Here is a 17,265-nt window from a genome sequence, read left to right as displayed (position 1 = left end):
CACCGCATCTTCTTTATCCATTCATCAGTAGATGGCCATTTGGGCTTTTTCCATAATTTGGCTATTGTTGATAAGGCTGCTGTAAACAACAGAGTGCATGTATCTCTTTGAATCGGTATTTTTGTATCTTTTGGGTTAATACATAGTAGTGCAGTTGCTGGATCATAGAATAGTTTTATTTTATTTATTTATATATTTTTTAATGTTTATTTTTATTTTTGAGAGAAAGAGAAACAGAGTGCAAGTGGGGGAGGGGCAAAGAAAGAGGGAGACACAGAATCGGAAGCAGGCTCCAGGCTCCGAACTGTCAGCACAGAGCCTGATGTGGGGTTCAAACCCATGAACCATGAGATCATGACCTGAGCCGAAGTGGGTGCTTAACGAACTGAGCCACCCAGGCACTCTTGGTTTTATTTTTAACTCGTTGAAGAACCTCCATACTGTTTTCCAGATAGGCTGCACCTGTTTGCATTCCCACCAACAGTGTAAGAGTGTTCCCCTTTCTCTGCAACCTCACCAACACCTGTTTCCTGTGTGGTTCATTTTAGCCATTCTGACAGGTGTGAGGTGATACCTCATTGGGTTTTTTAAATCTATTTTGAGAGAGAGAAAGAGAGTGTGCATGTGTGAGCAGGGGAGGGGCAGAGAAAGAGGGAGAGAGAGAATCCCAAACAGACTCTGTACTCTCAGCATGGGGCCCCATGTGGGGCTCGAACTCCCAAAACATTGAGAGAACAACCTGAGCTGAAATCAAGAGTCAGAAGCTTAACTGACCAGGCACCCCTCTCATTATAGTTTTGATTTGTATTTTCCTGATGATGAGTGATGTTGAGCATCTTTTCTGTTAGCCATCTGTATGTCATCTTTGGAAAAATGTCTACTCATTTCTTCTGCCCATTTTTTAAGTGGATTATTTGTTTTTTGGGTGTTCAATTTTGTGAGTTCTTTATGTATTTTGGATACTAATCCTTTAACCAATATGTCATTTGTAGATATCTTCTCCCACTGTGTAAGTTGCTTTTTAGTTTTGTTGATTGTTCCTTCACTGTACAGAAGCTTTTTGTTTTGAAGTAGTCCCAATAGTTTATTTTTGCTTTTGTTTCACTTGCCTCAGAAGACATATATAGTAAGAAGTTGCCATGGCTGATGTTAAAGAGGTTACTGCCTATGTTCTCCTCTAGGATTTTGATGGTTTCCTGTCTCACATTTAGGTCTTTCATCCGTTTTGAATTTATTTTTGTGTATGATGTAAGAAAGCAGTCCAGTTCCATTCTTTTGCATGTTGCTGTCCAGTTTTGCCAACGCCATTTGTTGAAGAGACTTTTTTTCATTGGATATTCTTTCTTGCTTTGTTGAAGATTAGTTGACCGTACAGTTGTGGGTTTATTCCTGGGTTTTTTATTCTGTTCCATCGATCTTTGTGTTGTTTTTCTGCCAGTATCATACTGTTGTGATCACTACAGCTTTGTAATATAACTTCAAGTCTGAAGTTGTGATGCCTCCTCTTTGCTTTGCTTTGCTTTGCTTTGCTTTGCTTTGCTTTGCTTTGCTTTGCTTTGCTTTGCTTTGCTTTGGCTATTCGGGGTCTTTTGTGGTTCCATACAAATTTTAGGATTTTTTGTTCTAGCTCTGTGAAAAATGCTGGTGGTATTTTGATAGGCATTGCATTAAATGTGTAGATTGCTTTGGGTAGTATAGACATTTTAACAATATTTATTCTTCCAATCCATGAACATGGAATGTTTTTCCATTGCTTTGTGTTGTCTTGAATTTCCTTCATTAGTGTTTTATAGTTTTCAGAATACAAATCTTTAACCTCTTTGGTTAGGTTTATTCCTAGGTATCTTACGGTTTTTGGTGCAATTATAAATGGGATCGAGTCCTTGATTTCTCTTTTGGCTGTTTCATTGGTGGTGTATAGAAGTACAACAGATTACCGTACATTGATTTTGTATCCTGAGACTTTACTGAATTCATGTATCAGTTCTAGCAATTTTTTTGGTGGTCTTTTGGGTTTTCTACATAGAGCATCATGTGATCTACAAATAGTGAGAGTTTGACTTCTTCCTTGCTGATTTGGATGCCTTTATTTTTTCGTGTTGTCTGATTGCTGAGGCTAGGACTTCTAGTATTATGTTAAATAACAGGGTGAGAGTGGACTTGTTCCTGTCTTGTTCCTGACTATATAGAGGAAAAGCTTGCAGTTTTTCCCCATTGAGAATGATATCAGCTGTGGGTTCTTTTGTATATGGCCTTTATTATGTTGAGGTATGTTCCCTCCATCTATACTTTGTTGAGGGTTTTTATTATGAATGGATATTGTACTTTGTCTAATGCTTTCTCTGCATCTATTGAGAGGATCATATGGTTCTTATCCTTTCTCTTCTTAATGTGATGTATCACATTGGTTGATTTGCAAATATTGAGCCATTATTGCATCCCAGGAATAAATCCCACTTGATGATGGTGAATGATTCTTTTAATGTACTGTTGGATTTGATTTGCTAGCAATGTGTTGAGAATTTTTGCAGCCATCTTCATCAGGGATACTGGCCTGTAGTTCTTTGTTTTAGTGGAGTCTTTGTCTGGTTTTGGAATCAGGGTAATGCTGGCCCCATAGAATGAGTTTGGAAGTTTTCTTTCCTTTTCTATTTTTTAGAATAGTTTAAGAAGAATAGGTATTAAGTCTTTTTATAAATTTAAATTTATATTTATAGTTATATTATATATATTTATATTATAACTATTAAATTTATAACTTTAAATGTTTGCTAGAATTTGCCTGTGAAGCCGTCTTGCCCTGGACTTTTGCTTTTTGGGAGATTTTTTATTACTGATCCAGTTTCTTTGCTGGTATCAGTCTGTTCTAGTTTTCTATTTCTTCCTGTTTCAGTTTTGGTAGTTTATATGTTTCTAGGAACTTATCATTTCTTCCAGATTGTCTTAATTTGTTGGCATATAGTTTTTCATAATATTCTTTTATAATTATTTGTATTTCTGTGATATTTGTTGTTATTTCTCTTCTCTCATTTATGATTTTGTTTATTTGGGTCCTTTCTCTTTTGTTTTGATAAGTCTGGCTAGGGATTTATCAAGTTTATTAATTTTTTCAAAGAACCAGCTCCTGGTTTCATTGATTTGTTCTGGTTTTGGGTTTTTTTTTCCAGTTTCTTTATCACTTATTTCTACTCTATTCTTTATTATTTCCCTTCTTTTGCTGGCCTTAGGATTCATTTTTTGTTGTTGTTGTTTTTAGCTCCTTTAGGTGTAAGGTTAGGTTGTTTATTTGAGAATTTTCTTGCTTCTTGAGGTAGGCCTGTATTGCTGTATACTTCCCTCTTATGACCACTTTTGCTGCATCCCAAAGGTTTTAGACCATCATGTTTTCATTTTCATTTGTTTCCATGTATTTTTTTATTTCTTCTTTAATTTCCTGCTTGACCCATTCATTCTTTAGTAGCATTTGTTTAACCTCCTTATATTTGTGGTCTTCCCAAATTTTTTCTTGTGGTTGACTTCAAGTTTCATAGCATTGTGGTCAGAAAATATGCATGGTATGATCTCAATCTTTTTGTACTTGTTGAAGCCTGATTTGTGACCTAGTATGTGATCTATTCTGGAGACTGACCCATGTGCACTCAAAAAGAATGTGTATTCTGCTGCTTTAGGATGAAATATTCTGAATATATCTGTTAAATCAGTCTGGTCTGGTGTCTTTCAAAGCCATTGTTTCCTTGTTGATTTTCTTCTTAGATGATCTGTTCATTGGTGTCAGTGGGGTGTTAAAGTCCCTTGCTATTATTGTATTACTATCAATGAGTTCCTTTATGTTTGTTATTAATTGTTTTATATGTTTGGGTTCTCTCAATTTGGGGGCATAAATATTTATAATTGTTAGATCTTGTTGGATAGTCTCCTTTATCATGATATAGTGCCCTTCTTCATCTCTTGTTACAGTCTTTGTTTTAAAATCTAGTTGGTCTGGTAGAAGTATTGCTACTCCAGCTTATTTTAATGTCCATTTGCATGATAGATCTTTCTCCATCCCCTCACTTTCAATCTGCAGGTGTCTTTAGGTCTAAAATGAGTCTCTTGTAGGCAGCATATAGATGTGTCTTTTTTTTTTTTTTTTTAGTCCATTCTGACACTCTATGTCTTAATTAGAACATTTAGTCCATTTACATTCAGAGTAATTATTGATAGATATGTATTTAGTGCCATTTTATTGCTTGTTTTATCATTGTTTCTAGAGATTTTCTGTTCCTTTCTAGTCTTTGTCACTTTTGATCTGTCCTTCCCACTCAAAGAAGCCCCTTCAATATTTTTGCAGGACTGGTTTAGTGTTCATGAACTCCTTTAGTTTTTGTTTGTCTGGGAAACTCATTCTATTCTGAATGACAACCTTGCTGGATAGAGTATTCTTGGCTTCAGATTTTTCCCATTCAGCATGTAGAATATATCATGCCACTCCCTTCTGGCTTGCCAAGGGAGTGATCTGTGGAGAGATCTATAGCTAACCTTATGGGTCTTCCCTTGTAAGTTAGGGACTTTTTTGTCCTACTGGTTTTAGATTTTTTTCTTTATCACTGTATTTTGCAAATTTAAATATAATATGTCTTGGTGTTGGCCTGCTTTTGTTGATTTTGTTAGCAGTTCTCTCTAACTCCTGGATTTGGATGTCTGTTTCCTTCCTCAGATTAGGGAAGTTTTCAGCTGTTATTTCCTCAAATAAACTTTCTTTCCCCTTTTCTCTCTCTTTTTCTTCTGGGACTCCTACGATGCAAATGTTACTACATTTAATGGAGTCACTGAGTTCCCCAAGTCTACTCTCATGATTCATCATTCTTCGTTCTTTTGTTCAGCTTCATTGTTTTCCATAATTCTTTTTTTTTTTAAGTTTTTGTTTATTTGTTTTGAGAGAGAACGTGGGTGTGCAAGCAGGAGAGGGGCAGAGAAAGGAAGAGACAGAATCCCAAGCTGACAGCATGGAGCCTGATGTGGGGCTCAAACTCACGAACCATGAGATCGTGACCTGAGCCCAGATCAAGAGTCGGATGCTTAACTGACTGAGCCACCCAGGCAGCCCAATTATTTTCCATAATTCTATCTGCTGTATCACTTCTTCATCCTTCCATCCTTGTGGTCATTACATCCAGGTTGTTTCGAATCTCAGTTATTGCATTTTTCATATCTGTCTGATTGTTTTTTAACTCTTATTTCTGTAGTAAGGGTTTCCCTGATATCTTCCATGCTGTTCTCAAGCCCAGGGAGTATCCTTATGACTGTTATTTTAAAATCTCCATCAGTCTTATTACTTATATCTGTTTCAATTAGATTTCTAGCCATGACCATTTCTTGTTATTTCTTTTGGGATGAATTCCTCCATCTTGGCATTTTGTCTAGGTCTCTGTCTTCTTCTGTGTGTTAGAAAAGCCTGTTGTGTTTCCTGCTCCTGAGAGTAATGACTTTATGAAGAGGTTATATAGTATGTAGGGCCTGGTGCTTCAGGGAGTGCCTCTGGTGTGTGCTACATGCACTCCACTAATGTGTTTTGGCTGCTCTGTCCCTTAGGTCAGTCCTCTGCAGAGGTTCTCCTTACCTGCAGTGGGCAGTGCTTGGACCTTGGCTAGAGTGTGGTCAGTTTTATCTAGGTGTCTGGCCTCCTTCTTAAATGAGACTTGATTCTACTTCCACTAGAACTGATGCTTTGCAGAACTCTATGGTCAGTAGACCTGATGTGTGCAGGGGCTTGTGCTGGTGTTCTTGGGGAAGGGCCTACTGCACTCGTCCTTAAACTTGCCTGAGAAAAGCAGTACAAACAGAGCACAGGAGGACAGGCCTCGCTGGGGGTGATGCAGATTTGACTGAGAAGGGCAGTTGTGCTGGAGCTCAGGGGCATGGGATTTGGAGCAGGCTAAACAGCCGGTATCCAGGTTTGCTTCCCTCAGCAGGTGTCTGTACCTATGCTGAGGGCAAGGGAGAGAAATGGCACCCAACAGCTCTTTTGTCCCAGGAGAAGCAACGTCACCTCTCACAGATGTGCTCCAAGAAGTAGGAACCGTCTCTCCCAATGCGCCTTAGGCGATCCCCAGATCATGCCATTTGCCCCGGGGTTGCTTGCCTGCCTTCTTTCCAGGAGTAGGGCAGCCCCCTCAGGTCTCTCTTCCCAGCCAAGCTGATAGACCTCTAAAACTCCAGTCTTTGTGCCCCACTGATTGCAAAAACTCATGAAAATCAGCCCGTCTCGTTTTCGCAGCCAATGGCTTTATGAAAGTGTTCTCCTTGTATGTAAGGGCTCCTTTGCTTCCATAGCACCCGTGATCTGTTTCTCCCCCAAACCATGTCTCTGCACTTCTTACCTTCCTCCATGTGGCCTCTTTTCTCCCTCCAGTTGTACAGTTTGTTCTGTCAGTCCTCAGGTCAATTTCTTGTGTATTCAGAATGATTTGATAGTTACTCAGCTATGTTCGAGGGATAAGGCAGGCCTAGGGTCCTCCTGCTATGCTGCCATCTTAGCTCCCCCTTCCAGTAAAACCTGTAGTGTGCATTTTTCTGTATCAAAATACATAGATTCTGTTTAAGAACTATTTGAATATTCTGCTTATGTTGCTTCTAGCATTATGCATTTGAAGTCCTCTGATGATAGCTATCTAGGTATTTTCCCAGTGCAAACAGTGGTACAGTGAAAATCTTGTACGTGTGTCTTTGTGCACATGTGTGAGCATTTTGTAGATAATAGCTGTAGAATTAATGAGTCAGTCGAATTTTGACAGATATTGCCAAATTGTGCTTATGGATCCTAAAGCTTAAAATATTAGGAAAAAGAAAAAAACTACTATTAACAAGGAAAAGATTAGAACAATTTGTTTCTTTGTTTTTTTATTCTTGGGATCTTTTCCTAAACTTGACAAAACTCAGATGACACAAAGGAAAAGACTGATAAGATTTGTTCTCAGAATTTTTTGTCATTTTCTGCATGGCAAAATTGTAAACACATTCAAAGTGCATTAATAAAATGGAGACAATTTTTTCATAATACATGATATAACAAAGGCTTAATTTTCTTAATATATAAATAGCTCTCACAAAGCAATAAGAAAAATACAAGTACCCAACAGAACACACACTTCATAAAAGTGTTCATCTTTATCAGAGTAATCTTGGAAAAAGTCACTCTGATTCCACTATGAATAAACAGTGGGGGTGGAGATATGTGGGAGAGAGGGGCAAACAGGGAAATGAGGAGATTGGTAGTTGCCATTCTAAATAGCTTATATCTTTTTAGTCTCTGACCATTTGCCTTATTGTTTTCTTGAAAGCATTTATCGCTATTTATGATTACTTGTTTGTTATCAGCTCTATGAGAGCACCAGCTATGTCTCTGCTATTCATTACTGTATGTCCAAGTTCTAATTCCGTGCCTCACACACAGTAAGTCTTCACTCAAGGCTGTATTTATTAAATGAATGGTGCCGTATACTTTTACAGACATTAAAAAGAATGTGATAGGTCTATATGCTAATTACATATTAATCTTATGGGAGAAAAAGTGTTATTCATCTCTGTTTAAATATATATGTTATATGCACAAGTGTTTTTCCAGAAAGATACCAAAGTTAATTGTGGTTGCCTTTGGGAGGAGAGTGGAGGTGGGGTGGGAAGGGAGATTCTTCACTGAGAATAATTTGGTAATTGGTATTTCGTCGTGTTTGAATTCTTTTTACTTTGTGCATGTATTATTCTTTCATTAACAAAGGTAAAAAAAAAAATCTTAATGCCCAAAATATCAGTTGGAGAAGAAAGGTATGATCTCTGCATCAAATTTTAGAAATATATTTAATATTTACGTGGAACTGCTCAAACATACAATGGTTAAACAAATCAATAAGTTCCAGATCTTTTCCTTTTTATACACAGATCTTTTTCAGGTTTGTGCTTTTAAAATTAGGGAAACATTGATTTGATCTGTTTTGTCTTGCAGTGTTTTCTCTTCAGTCATTGAACAAGTCCCTGCAAAACCAATTACAGGAGTCACTGAAGAGCCAGGAATTACTACAGAATAAAAATGAAGAACTTTTAAAAGTAATTGAAAATCAGAAAGATGAAAACAAAAAATTTGCTGGTATATTTAAAGAGAAAGAGCAAACTTTACTTGAAAATAAACAGCAATTTGACATTGAGACAACAAGAATAAAAATTGGTATGTATTTGAACTATAGTTGTGGTCACATTTTTTAAAAAGGAAAAGGAAACTGAAATTTTATTGTGGTTTCAGAATTGGAGGAAGCCTTAGTCAATGTGAAAAGCTCCCGGTTTAAGTTAGAAGCTGCTGAAAAGGAAAATCAAATATTGGGAATAACATTACGTCAGCGTGACGCTGAGGTGACCCGACTGAGAGAATTAACAAGGTAATATTGATTTCATTTGAATAACATGCCTCTTGTCAGATTAGTTATGACTTCAAAAATGATTTTAGGTCTGCTCTCTTTCCCCTTTCTCTCTTGTCGATGTTTTTGCTAATTTCTAATGATGTTTTCTTCTGCTCCAATTAGGTTTAGAAATGCCAAACCTGGCTCAATGCTTTTCTAAACCATGTGATGCCAAGAAAAGGGCTCTTGTAAAGAGCTTCAGCTTATTATATGTACATAAGCTGAAGACTCACTTAGCAAATTGTTAAGAGCCCTCTGGTTCTGACGCCAGAGAGACCTGAATGGAATCCCATTTCTACCTTGTGCTAGCTGTATGGCTTTAACCAAGTTATTTAACCTCTATAAACCTCAGCTTTAACGTGGAGCATGATTAGGGTTGATGGGAACACTAAGAAATAACTCACATGAAGCACTGAGCACAGTAAGCCCTCATGCCAGATGATCTTGGGAAAGTCATGTAGCCTCTGTGAGCCTCAGTTATTTCATCAGTGAAGTGAGGGAGTCAGCAGCAACCCCTAAGAGCCCTTTGTTCCCTAATATGTCTTTTCTCAAATCAATAATATCACTGCACTCAATTTTTACCTGATATGTACTTTAAAAGTACAATTTTCTCTTGAGACATTTGTTAAGAATTGGATTTCCAACTACTTACTTAAATCCTAGAGAAGTCTGTTATTTTAGGCCTGAATATCATTAGATCTGACCATACACTTGAATGATACTGGAAGTTCATAGTTCAGATATAAAATAATTTTGAATATAAAATAATCTCCTTCATATTTCAAATGAGAAGATCCATTTTGAATGACACACTTAGGAAAATAGATGAAATAGTAATGTATCTATAATACTTAATCTATTTAATTTTATAAATATATTTGAAATGATTCTATATAAGCTATATGAATATAGAAATAGTTTTTTTTCCACATTCATATTTCATTCAAATATTTATTGAACAATAGGGAAAAACAAGACACTTGTGTATCCATGTAGTGTTATAATTAATTAGGCTGTAGTCAGAGTTTCTAAAATGTTGGCTTATACCACTCTTATTCAAAGTAAAAGTGAGAGAATGTCCCCCTTATGAAAGCCTTTATAAAGTCTCCAAAGAAAAGTATCTCCTCTTTTTTGAGGACTACTTTTGGGATGAAAACTCTGTTATTATCAAGTATTTATGGTAAAAGAAGCCAGTCACAAAAGACCACATATTGTATTATTCCACTTAATATGAAGTGTTCAGAATAGGCAAACCCATGGAGACAAAAAATAGATTGATGGTTGCCAAGGGCTGAGAGAAAAGGGGAAGAAGGAGGAGTGAGTGCTGATGGATACAGAGTTTCTTTTTAGGGTAATGAAAATGTTCTGAAATTGGTTAGAGGTAATGATTATATAACTCTATGAATATATTAAAAACAACTCAGTTGCACACTTTAAAGGGGTGAATTTTATAGTAAATTATATAACAAAATTTATTTTTAATTTTTGTAATGTTTATTTTTATTTATTTATTTTTTTTTTTGAGAGAGAGAGAGAGATCAAGCTGGGGAGGGAGAGAGAGAGAAATCCCAAGTAGGCTCCGCGCTGTCAGCACAAGGCCCGACTCAGGGCTCAAACTCAGGAACTGTGAGATCATGACCTGAGCCAAAACCAAGAGTCGGACGCTTAACTGACTGAACCACCCAGATGCCCCTCAATAAATGTTTTTTAAAACATACCTATGGCATATAATCCATTTGGAAGAGAAAAATAGGATAGCCACTCAGCATGGTCAGGTTCCATGAGCAGTTGCTTAGGTGTCCCTGGGAGCATCTCCTCATTAAGGGGCGTGGTGTTCAGCCTCTCGTAGAAAGTGCAGCAGAGGATTTAGTTGCCTGAGAAATTGCTTTTCTTCTCAAAATGTTTTTTTTTTCATACTACTAAATCTAGCTCCTTTATGAGCATGAAATCAGAAACTGGTTTATCTTTTATTAATAGTATACTTTGATTTTTTTCCCCAAAGTCTTCTCTCTCTCATATCTATTATTTTGTCTCCTCATCTATGATGGAAAGATTTTAATAAATGCATTTTCATAGATGGGGAAACTGGGACCATACAAGTTAAATATTAATAGAAAGTTAATAAGCAAGGACTAGAACTCACATCTCTTAATCCCTAGCCAGGTTTTCTCTCTTGCACATGGTATGTCCTTAGCTAAAATAGTTTATTCCTGGTAACACTTCCTCGTAACTGCTAGTCTGAGTGAACCTTAGATGTTTGTTTTGTTTTGTTTTGTTTTGTTTTACCTGAGAGATGTAGGGATGAATGGATGGATTCATTTACTTATTCATTTATTCATCAAACACTTATTGTATATTATATTCCAAATATATATGTGTGAAATACAAAAATCTGTAATCATTTTAGTTGCTAAATATCCATGTCATCAAGCTAAAAGCTTATTCTAGTGCTTTGATGATGTATATAGGAAGATACAGCCTTTTTTTTAATTAAAAAAAATTTTTTTAATGTTTTATTTATTTTTGACTGAGAGAGAGACAGAGCATGAGCGGGGGAGGGGCAGAGAGAGAGGGAGACACAGAATCCGAAGCAGGCTCCAGGCTTTGAGCTGACAGCACAGAGCCTGATGCGGGGCTCGAACTCACAGACCGCAAGAGCATGACCTGAGCCGAAGTCGGACACTCAACCGACTGAGCCACCCAGGCACCCCATATACAGCCTTTTTTAAGAATAAACTTGACTGAAGAGGCCCGTGGGTGGCTCAGTCGGTAAAGCATCCCACCTCAGCTCAGGTCATGATCTCTCAGTTCAGGAGTTCGAGCCCCGTGTCGGGCTGTGTGCTGACAGCTTGGAGCCTGGAGCCTGCTTTGGATTCTGTGTCTCCCTCTCTCTCTGCCTGCCTCTCTCTCTCTCTCTCTCTCTCTCTCAAAAATAAACATTAAAAAAAATTTTTTTAACTTGACTACTATTTAATTTTTTTTAATTTTTACATTTATTTATTTTCGAGAGACAGAGCACAAGTGGGGAAGGGCACAAGTGGGGAAGGGGCAGAGAGAGAGGGAGACACAGAATCAGAAGCAGGCTCCAGGCTCCAAGCTGTCAGCACAGAGCCGATATGGGGCTCGAACCCACGAGAACTGTGAGATCATGACCTGAGCCGAAGTCGGACGCTTAACTGACTGAGCTACCCAGGCGCCCTGACTGAATACTGTTTAACATAGTGGTCCATTTGTGGAGAAAATTGATAAAAAAGATGTAAGGGCAATTTTCAGAGTAAGTAATAGTTTAATTATTAGAGAAATTAGCATAAATGGAAGCGCAAAGAAATGAAAGGACTTGCCTGCCTTTCACAGCTAGTTGGGGCCCAAGCTGGGACTTGAGCCAAGATGTTAGTTTCCCTCTTGAGCCTTGCTTTCTCTTTTGGAAAGGACAGCTTCTCTCTGAGAAGATGTGTTTTTGAGAGATTCTTCTAACTTTGTACCTGCTCATTCTTTCAAAATAACACAGTCTGCCTTTTCACTAGGAATGAAAAAGGATTTGTTTGCTAGTAGAGCCTTTTCTTAACACTCACCCTAACATAGAAGCATAGGAAATGAAAAAGGTTATTACTTCTTGTATATTATCTGCTTTTAGAAGACTGTGTCTGAAATATTAGGTGTAAATGTTTTACACTCTTAAGACTCCAAGATTTTTTCTGTCAGTTTTTTCCATTGTTGTCAAGGACGTTTTCTTCTCACACTGGGCATAAATCCTGTGTCTTGACTACTAGCTCACCTGTTAGATTAGCGGGTCTCTTTAAATGATTATAGAAACATGGTGGGCAAGCTTAAATTAGCACAATGTCTTACAGAGTTTAGTACTACCCCTACATTTTCTGAAGATTCAGTAAGAACTTCAAAATGCCAAGTATACCCATGGATGGTAGTTTTTGTTTTGTCAAAACAAAACAAAAAGTTGGTAGTTGAGCTTAATTATATCAAAATTCACCCACGTTGGTGATTTACACTGTGTTTAGTGATACCCTGTGCAATTCAGTTAATTAGGAACATCTCCAATACTATAGCTGGGCTACTGTGACCACTTTAGTTTTACTTTTGCCAGAGGGTAAAGCGGCACCATCTGACAGCACAGCTAAATCTTCACGTTCAGCTCCCTTCCATCTTCCCTGTAGTCGTACACTGCAGTAAGAAGGATGGATGTTTTTTTGCACATGTTTTAAGTAACCTCTTAAAGATTGCAAAAAATTTCTAAATGCCTTTTTCAGAATGTTGTGGAAGGATAGTGGGACTAGAAGGTACGCATAGGAGTTTTAAACAAACACCCTAAACTGTCGCTCTCTCTCCTTTCTGAAACCTTGAATAATTTTGAAATATACCCTTATCACTTTTTCAAAAATTCACTACAACACATGTTACAAAACCATTAAAATGTGAGGAAATTAATAGATTTTCAGTAAATAAGTAGTAAATATTCTAATAGCTTCTAAGAGCACTCTTAGTGCTGATAGTTATTTAAATTAGTATATTTTTATAAGTAGCTGAGAACCTTGCATTTCTTGTAAAAATGTGTCCATTTTCTAAGCATTAAAAATCAGTGTATTTAAATAGTGTCTCCCATATAATAGAAACAGAAATATATCTACTTTGTAGCGATTCAGGTGCTCGTATTGCTTCCTTTAAATTTTTGACATACTGTCATTTCTTTACTTACAGAGATTTTTCTTTTAGTTTCAGAGATAATGGTGAGTCACATTTTGTTTATAAATTGGATGCTTAATGATTGCTATTAATTTCCAGAGATTAAACTCTTATTAATGTCATTGTCCCTTTCTCCCTTTCTTCATCACTGATTTTGTTCACAGTGAAGATAACACTTTTATTTAAGTCTGGAAAGAAACCTCAACATAAGTATTCCTTTTCTAAAAACAAATAAAAATGAAAGTTCCAGTATATAGTCTGATCAAATTAATTAGTGGATCATTTCAGAATTTTTTAAAAGATATGTTCATACAACATATTTTTTCTTTTAATAATAGCTCATTGCCTTTTTGAAAAGGCATGAGGAAAAGTGGTAAGAACCATAATCATTTGAAGAGCAGTCAGAACTCAAAGTATGTTTAAGATGACAGTGTAATAAGTAAGCCAGGTTAGAAAAAAATTTATTTTTCCTTCTGTAGGAAAAAACCCACTCATTCTATATCCAGAGATATAATCACTGCTGTTTAATATAGATTTCCTCTTAGTATTTTATTTGGCCGTGTGTGACTGTTTTTACAAAAAAATAGTATTGTATCCATGTTATTTATGGACTGCTCTTTTAAATTTAACCTTATATAATGGACCCAACAAGTATTCCTTACAACACAACTATAAATAGCTATGGTACAATTAGAGCATAATTTACCTAAATCATTCTACTCTATTTGAAGATAAAGATACTAAACCCACCTATTTTCTATTATAAATTATATCTTTGCAAGTATATCTTGGGTACAGCCTCTTGGTATATATATATAGGATGAGTTCCTAGAAGTGCAAATTAGTGGATCCAAAAATGTGAGATATACAAATATTTAAGTCTTCTGATGGATTGCCAGTTTGCTCTCGGGAAGGGTTATACCAGTGTACGTGTCCCACTGATAGTACCTGCTTCTTCAAGCTTCTCTGACAGTGGGTATTATTCTTATTTTACTATGTTAATTTGATAGGCCTCCTCCAAAATAATCACATTTTCAAAATTTGAATTTCTCTACTTAAAAGTTGAACTTTTAAGATATGCTTACTGGCTACTTTTAATCTTTGAAAATTTCCTGTTAATGTCCTTTGTATCTTTTAAAAAATTGATGTATTTCTTTTCTTATCGATACGTAAGAATATATATATGGTTCAATTCAAAAAGTCCAAAAGCTTGATAGAAAATGGCTTTAATAGGTCTGCTAATAAAAGCTGCCATCAAATGAACACCCATATAGCCTGAAGCTGTGCTAATGGTAATAAGCACATTACCCTCATATTTTATCTTATTTGATGTTCGTTGTAATTCTGAAGTAGATACCTTCACTTTGCAATTGAGGAACTTGAGATTCAGAAAGGTTGAGTGACTTACCCAAGATCACAGCTAGCGATGATAGTATGTGACCCTGAGTGGTTTTTCGTATGCCACACTTCTGGTACCTAGCTGCTGGTCATACCTAATTATACCAGAATTTATCTCTAACTATCCTTTTTTCCCAGTATTGTTCCAGTGTCCTTTGCATATATCTTTTGAATGGAGAGAAATAGCTTAATTACTAACAGAATTCACACCATTTTACAATGTTGCTCAAAAATAAAGCATTTTATACCCTAAGAGAAAAAAATACTGAGCTTCTATTTCTAAATATCATAATATTAGATTTGATACAGACTGAGATCTTGGATTGATTTTATTGTAATGTACTCATTCCAGAGTTCATTCCTTGAATTTTGCTTTTAGTTACTTTTTTTCAATGTTATGAACCAGGTGCTTGCCTCAGATCCTTTCTTTTAAAGAAGCTGTATAAACAAATAAATGAAAGAAACCAGTAAAAAGAATAATTAGTGTACTGAATTCTTCTTAACAGAACTTTACAGAGCAGTATGGCAAAGCTTCTCTCAGATCTTAGTATGGACAGTGCTCGCTGCAAGTCTGGAAATAATCTTACCAAATCACTTTTGAACATTTATGAAAAACAACCCAAGTGTGACCCAATCCCAGCTCACACTTCCATAATGAGCTACCTAAATAAGTTAGAAACAGATCACGCTTTCATACATTCACAGCCACTTTCTACAGTTAACAATGAGGAGAACATAGAACCAGGTAGACCTTACGAAAATGTTCTGCCCTCCAAAAGCCCTCAGCATGGTAACACAAGGAACAAGGAGGAAGTATCAGCCTCTGGGAACATTCCTACCCTTTCAAAACAGGATTCTGATGAGAGTGAAATCACAACTTTAGTAGACGATGAGTGTAATTTGGATAATACAATTTACATTCCATTTGCTAGAAGCACTTCTAAAAAGAAATCACCATTATCTAAGAGATTATCCCCCCAGCCACAGATCACTGTGGCTTCACCGCAGCTGGTCAGCAACAGTGGACTTGTCTCTGAAAAAGAAAATAAATCGTGTGCACCCGGAGTTGGTTCCTCTTCCAAAAAGGAAGCAGAAGATACCCCTGAGAAACTTTCCAGAACACCTGATATGGAAGACAAGCAGCTCCTCAAGAAAATAAAGGAAGCCATCTGCAAGATACCTGCCGCCCCTCAGGAGCCACCAGAACTGACGGCGTGTCATGGCCCCTCTACTTGTCAGAGCGGCAGCATTCAAGTGAAAAGTAGTGCTGTCTCCGATGGTAGCTTTTTTAATTCTGACTTGACGTCTGACTGGAGCATCTCCTCTTTTTCAACGTTCACTTCTCGAGATGAACAAGACTTCCGAAATGGCCTTGCAGCGCTGGATGCCAATATCGCTCGACTCCAGAAGTCCTTAAGGACTGGTCTTCTGGAGAAATGAACTCAGAAGAAAAGGGATTGAGTACCTCTTTTTAAGACTAGAACTTGGCTATAATTGAATGTATATTTTAAATTTCTCTAGCGAAATGGATATTAATTATGTATTATAATTAATTGTATGAATAATAAATTTATTGTTAGAATATATTGACAGTCTGGAGCTTATACAAACAAGTCATCTTAAGAAATTGACATTTGTTAAGAGAAGACAATTACAGGTAATTGGGAAAATATCACAAGTAATATTTTTAGTACTTAGCAGTTTGAGGTCTTTTCTTACCCAGCTGGGCTAAGGGTCCAGGTCAGGATTCTCTGGTTGTCCTAAAGAATAATGGGAAGGGAGTCTCTGGGTACAATTTATTGTATTCAAACTAGGCTTTCTTTTCTCTTTCAGGATTCCTGTTTGTTTTTTAATGGCATCGTGTTTTTCTGTGGGATGCTCTGTGCTACAGGCTAGTGTTACGTATAAACATTTCTTTTAAGAGAAAAATGCCAATATCTCCACCCTTAAAAAACATTGATTGGGCCAAGAAAATATAGATAACATCCTCAGTTAGCGTATGGTTTCTTAAAACTTTGGCACTTTTATTTGTTTGATTCTGAGTAGGTGTTTAAGACCTTTTAAAAATAAAGTCAGACTGATAAATGCTAATAGATAAGTCATAGCTTGGGAAATTTGTGTTTTTAAATAAATGAGAAATGTTTATTTGGGTTTTTTTGTCCTTATTATATTTGAACATAAAGGAGTTTTTAAATCTTTTACTGGTTATAATTCTGCGTTTCTGCACTAATAACTCTTTTTCAGCCCATTAGCTGAGAACATTCTCTATTTGTAAATAATATGAATTAAGTTAGTTTCTGCTTCTCTCTACTAGCAGTTCTTAACTATTCAGTATCACCACCATCTGTGTGAGCAGCACATTTGAGCAATTAGAAAGCTGAGGGTTGTCCTATCACTAATACTTCCTACAGGTCCACTGCCTGGTACCTTTCTGCAGAGTGCTTGGGCAGGCTTTAGCATTAAAGTGTTCTGCTGACTGCAGGATCTCTCCCTATTAGTTTTTAAGTGTTGGTGCTGCATCTTCCAGTGGACCCAGATATAATCTCTTTGGCATGTCCAGATTTTATAGAGATTTAAGTCTAAAAATATTAAATGAATCTTCAGTTATTTTCACAGGATTGTCCATGTCTATTTTTAACTTTTCTTCCAGTATTCATAAATTAATCAACTGATGTATTTGGAGGCAATAGGCCACAACTCTTTAACATATAAGTTCAGAAGTACAGTTCAGAAACATAAA

The 17,265-nt window shown here is 36.5% G+C and overlaps 1 protein-coding gene across 4 annotated transcripts in view; it reads left to right on the top strand.

Moving 5' to 3' along the window:
- Window positions 1-16,670, top strand: part of CCDC14 (coiled-coil domain containing 14) — a 51,465-nt gene extending 34,795 nt beyond the window's left edge. For all 4 annotated transcript variants that reach the window (XM_053220955.1, XM_015082291.3, XM_015082290.3 and 1 more), the window contains 3 exons: window positions 7,982-8,200; window positions 8,276-8,408; window positions 15,032-16,670. In XM_053220955.1, the coding sequence (XP_053076930.1) occupies window positions 7,982-8,200; window positions 8,276-8,408; window positions 15,032-15,965 (1,286 nt within the window). In that variant the 3' untranslated portion in view covers window positions 15,966-16,670. The remainder of the gene's footprint in view (window positions 1-7,981; window positions 8,201-8,275; window positions 8,409-15,031) is intronic.
- The last annotated feature ends 595 nt before the right edge of the window (window positions 16,671-17,265 follow it).

This window comes from Acinonyx jubatus, chromosome C2, assembly GCF_027475565.1.
Source record: "Acinonyx jubatus isolate Ajub_Pintada_27869175 chromosome C2, VMU_Ajub_asm_v1.0, whole genome shotgun sequence".
Lineage (NCBI taxonomy): Eukaryota > Metazoa > Chordata > Mammalia > Carnivora > Felidae > Acinonyx > Acinonyx jubatus.
Note: the sequence above shows the minus strand (reverse complement) of the source record. Positions and strands in the feature narration are given on the sequence as shown.